Raw genomic sequence first — 6,000 nt, 5'->3', positions numbered from 1 at the left:
GCGTGACTTGATCAGTACTTATCTACACAGCATGCTGGCATAAAAGATCCTATTTCTCTTATATCATATCCCTAGTCTTCCACACTTTAGGAAACGTAAACATTCAGGACGTGCCATTAGCACAGCCTGCACTAAAAGAAGGCTGGAGATAACGGATGGCAACACAGAGTGCGACACCAATGTCACCTTGAAAAACCTGCCATGACCCGGATTCGAACCGGGGTTGCTGCGGCCACAACGCAGAGTACTAACCACTATACGATCACGGCAAACTATGAAACAGCCGTTGTGACCTATGTGTGGTATGTTCCTCCCTGTGATAAGCCCCTTTCTCTTCAGTGAGAACACTCTGTTGTTTTTCTCCTCCTACCAGGACAACGCTTTTCCCAAGAAACAATGGAAATGCAAACAATTGATGACTGCTGCAATTTTAAACACGGGGAAGACGTAGTCGGCAGGATTCGAACCTGCGCGGGGAGACCCCAATGGATTTCAAGTCCATCGCCTTAACCACTCGGCCACGACTACAAGATTGCCTGTACTGCCATTTCTTTATGCCTAGTACACATATTGTGCATCCAGATGAAACTTTCATCAACCGATAGCTCAACAGCAAAAGCTGTGGCTCCACAAAATGAGCGTCACACGCCCGAACAGGGACTTAAACCCTGGACCGTCAGATTAAAAGTCTGATGCTCTACCGACTGAGCTATCCGGGCTCCACAACAGTAATTTACAAGTAGGCAAGGTTTGGGTTGTGGTCGGCGCAGACCTTTACAGTACACTAAAGTTTACCGTGAGATGTGGACAGCCGCTGTGGCTCTTGTGTGGTATGTTCCTCCATGTGATATGCCCCTTTCTCTTCAGCGAGAACACACTGTTGTTTTTCTCCTTCTACCAGCACAACGCTATTCCCAAGAAACAATGGAAATGCAAACAATTGATGACTGCTGCAATTTTAAAAAGGAACAGGATGTGGGTATAGTTGGCAGGACTTGAACCTGCGGGAGAATACCCCAACGGATTTCTAGTCGATCGCCTTAACCACTTAGCCATGACTACAAGACTGCCTGTTCTCCCATGTCCTCATGCCTAGTACACGTGTTGTGCATTCAGATGAAACTTTCAGCTAGCGATAGCTCAACGGCAAAAGCTGTGGCTCCACAAAGAGTCTCTCATGCCCGAACACGGACTTGAACCCTGGACCCTCTACCGACTCCGCTAAAGCTGGGGAACAATAGTCTGTTTTGGAAGGGGAAGAAAAAAGCACAAGAAAAATAAGAAAATTTGAGAAATTGAGAAAGAAAGAAGCGAAATTAAGGTTATATTTTGTATTTTTTGTCCACCAGAAACTACTCAATGCATATATAACAGTACTGGTTCAAGAAATATGTCCATAAATAACACTTTGGGTAGATCACAAGGTTCAATCCCCGACTGGAGCAGGTATCTAACCAGGTTTAGTAATGGGTCGATCATGAACATTTCGTTCATTTTAAACGAATCTTCAATATGATTTGGGAACTACAAGTCCTCTCAGGGAGTGATTTGTTAATTTGCGCGTGCATACATTTGTGCAGGTGGTATCGTTATTTCAAGTCTTCATCACATTTCGTGTCGTTCATTGCGGAAAGGCAGAAACCAATCATATGCGTTTAGAGCCGAAAAAGATTTGATCCGTTCACCTCTCGAGTCCTCTATCGGGTCTGAGTCACTCGTTCATTACGGGTCAATCATACGCGTTTAGAGCAGGAAAAATATTTGATCCGTTCATCTCTCGAGTCCTCTATCGGGTCTGAGTCAATCGTTTCTCACGGGCCAATAATACGCATTTAGAGCCGAAAAAAATAATTGATCCGTTCATCTCTCGAGTCCTCTATCGGATTTCAGATCCATTAATTAGTTGTTATGGAAGTTATTCATTAAGCTTTTAATGTACTACACAAAATGGTAATCTAAATGTTTATTTTATCATTAGTTTTATTTAATATATGTTTTTTTTATTGTTATATTTTTTTAAGGTGAATTGCTGGGAATGGAGCACCTTTACAGCCAGACCGGCAAAACCCTGACTCCGGTGCTCCAGAACCCAGAGGAGGAAGACATGCTGGTGGAGGAAGTAGATGACGAGGATCTACAAGATGACGGGTTTGAGGAGGAGATCATGGAGGACATCACAGTTCCAGTGCTGTATGAGGATGACCCCTGCCGTGATCTCAGAAACAGCCCCTTATCTTCGCCTCTGCCTCAGTCCCCAGCATTACTGGCTGAGCCGTCCACATCAGCTGGTGGAGAAGGACAGCTTCCTAGCCCAGCCCCCTCAGTGCCGTCACAGCCATCCAAGTCTGGAGACAGTCTCTCTGTTGAGGCTCAGGTAAGATATATTAAGAACTTAATTTTATTTAGTCTTTTTTTATTCCACATATACTAAATTTATTCTGTATTTACCAGGGAGTAGTCATTGGACCTGATGGCATTGCTGGGTGGGACAAGGTGCAGGATCTGGCTGCTTATTTGGTAGGTCTTCGTGAGGCTCATTACCTCACTGACCTGCAGGTGACAGAGGCCATCCAGCTGTGGACAGCTCTCCTGGATGTTGATAAACAGCGCATCAACTACCAGCCTCGACATCAGCCTCAGCTGACACATGGGCGCTTTAAGGCACCGAAGCGCTCCGGAGTCACTCCAGGTGTGGAGAGCGTCAAGCGCTGTCTGATTGGACATCCTGGGGGTCCAGCACAGTGGCCTAGCACCAGCCGCTTGGTTGAGGCCATTTGTACAAAGCTGTGTGCCGTTCACAAGTCCACTTCCAAGAAGGCTGGTGTTCGCACGCCCAGGTGGTCTAAAATACTGACCGATTACCACCACATCCGGGATCTGGTGCTTGGCAGTCGCAGGCTGATGGATGAAACAGTGATCCAGCTTTTTGAGCTAAACCAGAAGACGCTTATTCAGTGGTAAGCAAAGCACATTATTTTCTTTAAATTACCTGAATACTTCGAAATTAATATTTATGTATAATACATATCATTTATTATCAGGTTTCAACGGAGGCAAAAGGATCATGAAATGCGTGTACTCACTCAGGGACTGACTCCACTTGATCCAATTGCTGTGGCAGATACGCAGCTTCCTTTGCAGAGGGAAAAATTGGACGAGGCACCATCAGCATCAGGCCCCAAACACCAGTTTGTCTTTCTTCCAAATAAAGAAGGACAGGCACCTCTTCTTCGACCTGGTCGAAAGTCTGCTTCTGCAACCACCACAGTTTGCTCCTTCCTGCCAGATGCCACCACGGTGTGCTCCTTTCCACCGGCCCCCACGACGGTATGCCCCATCGCGCCAACACCCACCACAATCTGCCACATTGCACCGGCCCCTACCATGGTGTGCCCCGTCACACCGACCTTCACCACAGTGCGCCCCATCTCGCCAGCCTCCACCACAGTGTGCCCCATCATACCAGCCTCCACCACAGTGCGCCTTATTGCGCCGGCCCCCACCACAGTGCGCTCCATTGTGTCTGCCCCCACCACGGTGTGCTCCTTTCCACCGACCCCCAGCACGGTGTGCCCCATTGCACCACCCCCCATAGCACCAGGTGTTGTGCAGCCCATTTCAGGACCTGGATCATTGTTTGGCACACTTTTTTTTTAACCCAGACATGAGTGTGTCAATGGTGATTCCATTATTTGCTGCACCAACATCCAGTGCAGTCCCAGCTTCAACTGCACCTGCTGTTCCTCCACCAGCACCTGCTCCACCTGCTGTTCCTCCACCTGCATCTGCTCCACCTGCACCTGCTGTTCCTCTACCTGCGCCTGCTGTTCCTGTGTCCCGTTACACCCAGAGGAACAGGCGCAGACGGGAACAGGAGAAGGAAAGTATGTGCCTGCAGTTACTTTTAATGTTTGCAGCAAATGTGGGAAACCAAAGACTAAGGAGTTTGGCCATAGCCGATTTGGTAATGCCACATTTTGCCTGCAAACTTCAAATGGCAAATCCTTAAAGGACTGGTTGGCAGAACAGCGCCAGCAAAATAAAGGACAAACTCCAGCTCCAGAATAAAGGACAAATTGCTGTATACATTTTTGTAAATGTTACATGGGTACTCTCTCTCTCTCTCATTTTATTTAATTTTTGTGTGTTAATATTTAGCATTTTACAGTGGCACTTATAGGCCCACTCTTATTTTGTCTTGTGTGTACTTATTTAATATTTGTGTGCATTTTATGTAAAAATATATTTATATTTCTTAAAAAAATAACATTTTATACATTGCTTAAATACTGTGGTCAAAATAGAAAAAAAAGATCACATTTGCTCTGAGGTGGCCTCTTTGCCCTGCCTGCCGTTTAGTCGTCAAAATACCTGGAATAGTGCGCTTTTCTTTTGAAGGCCCTACCTGGTCCTGCTCCAGTAAACTTGTGAGGAGCCCGGCATGCCGAATGACGAGTTACTCAGAAATCAATGCACATTGGCACTGCCTTGTATTGACATTCTGCTACTTTCTGGCAAGGCCGTTTTTTTTTTTTTTTTTTTTACATTTTTTTCTCTTTAGCCCGGGCAGCACCAACCAGAAGACTTGAGGTTCCATGGTGTGATGGTTAGCACTCTGGACTCTGAATCCGGCGATTCGAGTTCAAATTTCGGTGGGACCTTGTTTTTTTACCAGCACCGCACTAAGTGCTTTCTGTCCAACAGTTCTAGAGAAAGCAGAGCACTTAGGCTCTGTGGCGCAATGGATAGCGCATTGGACTTCTAGGCTGTGAGCTGAGCCATTCAAAGGTTGTGGGTTGGAGTCCCACCAGAGTCGCAAGCTTTGCTCTTTTTCTTCACTGACTTAAGGTGTGGTGCGTTTCTAACATTTTAGGCATCTGTCCATCCCGTTTTGCTTCTTTCTTTCATTGCGCAGTGCAGGCTCAGATACTAGGGGTACTCTACAATAAAGCCGATGACTTAATTGAGCTGTTTTAAATAAGGGAGATTAGAAAACGGTGTAGGGCCTAGTGGGCTTGAGGAATGACTCGTCGGCAACCTGTGGTTTTGGGGAAAAGTAACTGCCACCTATTGTTAAGATCACGCCTTTTGGATTTGTCGTACAAGAGCCTCTTTATGCATGTGCAAAGTAACTGAGTAGAAAGCACAGTAAATTTTGCTTCCCCCCCCACTGTCTTAGATGAAACTGCGTTTGGAAGTATCGTATCCAGAGGTTTTTTCTTTTAGTGTTAAGACTAAGTTGGCCAGAGCACCTGTCTTGGGAACAGCAGGTGCTAGGTTCAAATCCAAACTGCACCTTTCCCTCAGATGATGGGAGAGTGGCTTTCTGATCTGAAACTCTTTCAATGGCCGATAGCATATGTTTGTCCTGATTTCCATTTTCCGAGCTGACTCTGGGTTTGGATGACATGGTCAGGCTTGAGACATGATCATCCAGACTCTAAAAGACCGCGTCCGGCTTGTCAGCATTTTCTGCATCCTGACATGCTGGTTTTTGTTGTGTATTATTTTTTCTTCTTCGATTTTTGTTATCAGGCAAATGTCTCTTACTGTGAATTTCTGTGGCGCTGTGGCTTAGCTGGTCAAAGCGCCTGTCTTGTAAACAGGAGATCCTGGGCTCAAATCCCAGCAGCGCCTTAGTCCAGGTGGTGCGTGTGCTTGTTTTATAGAGCTCACCGGAATTAATTATAAAATTGTATAGCTTTGAGGCGTAATGAATAGTGCGACAAATAGAGTTAAACAACCTCTTTGCTTGCCATTTTAAGACTTGCTGTCTTTTTTTAGTCTCTGTGTGCAAAAACGTCTTGCCTCCTATTCAGCGTTGGCTCTGTGGCTTAGTTGGTCAAAGCGCCTGTCTAGAAAACAGGAGATCCTGGGTTCAAATCCCAGCAGTGCCTTATGTACAGGTTTCGTGTTTGCTTTTGTTAAGAGTAACGAGGGTTTACGCAGCGGGATGTTTAGCAGTCGGTTTCTTAACAAAACTCAAATCCTTAAGAACGC

At 45.9% G+C, this 6,000-nt stretch overlaps 1 protein-coding gene and 5 non-coding genes across 6 annotated transcripts; 3 read left to right on the top strand and 3 right to left on the bottom strand.

Moving 5' to 3' along the window:
- Positions 1 to 197: 197 nt before the first annotated feature.
- On the bottom strand, positions 198 to 269 carry trnah-gug (transfer RNA histidin (anticodon GUG)). The gene has a single exon. It is a non-coding gene; the product is annotated as a tRNA-His (tRNA).
- A 177-nt stretch (positions 270 to 446) lies between these two features.
- Positions 447 to 528, bottom strand: trnas-uga (transfer RNA serine (anticodon UGA)). Its single transcript has one exon. It is a non-coding gene; the product is annotated as a tRNA-Ser (tRNA).
- A 118-nt stretch (positions 529 to 646) lies between these two features.
- Positions 647 to 719, bottom strand: trnak-uuu (transfer RNA lysine (anticodon UUU)). The gene has a single exon. It is a non-coding gene; the product is annotated as a tRNA-Lys (tRNA).
- Positions 720 to 2,025: 1,306 nt separating this feature from the next.
- Positions 2,026 to 2,962, top strand: LOC137491264 (uncharacterized). The gene is made up of 2 exons (XM_087250540.2): positions 2,026 to 2,374; positions 2,452 to 2,962. The coding sequence occupies exons 1-2, from the start codon at positions 2,036 to 2,038 to the stop codon at positions 2,959 to 2,961; spliced, it is 849 nt and encodes a 282-aa protein (XP_087106666.1). The 5' UTR covers positions 2,026 to 2,035; the 3' UTR covers position 2,962.
- A 1,765-nt stretch (positions 2,963 to 4,727) lies between these two features.
- Positions 4,728 to 4,816, top strand: trnar-ucu (transfer RNA arginine (anticodon UCU)). The gene is given in 2 exon segments: positions 4,728 to 4,764; positions 4,781 to 4,816. It is a non-coding gene; the product is annotated as a tRNA-Arg (tRNA).
- Positions 4,817 to 5,563: 747 nt separating this feature from the next.
- On the top strand, positions 5,564 to 5,637 carry trnat-ugu (transfer RNA threonine (anticodon UGU)). The gene has a single exon. It is a non-coding gene; the product is annotated as a tRNA-Thr (tRNA).
- The last annotated feature ends 363 nt before the right edge of the window (positions 5,638 to 6,000 follow it).

This window comes from Danio rerio, chromosome 4, assembly GCF_052040795.2.
Source record: "Danio rerio strain M-AB ecotype USA chromosome 4, GRCz13ab, whole genome shotgun sequence".
Taxonomy (NCBI): Eukaryota; Metazoa; Chordata; class Actinopteri; order Cypriniformes; family Danionidae; genus Danio; species Danio rerio.
Note: the sequence above shows the minus strand (reverse complement) of the source record. Positions and strands in the feature narration are given on the sequence as shown.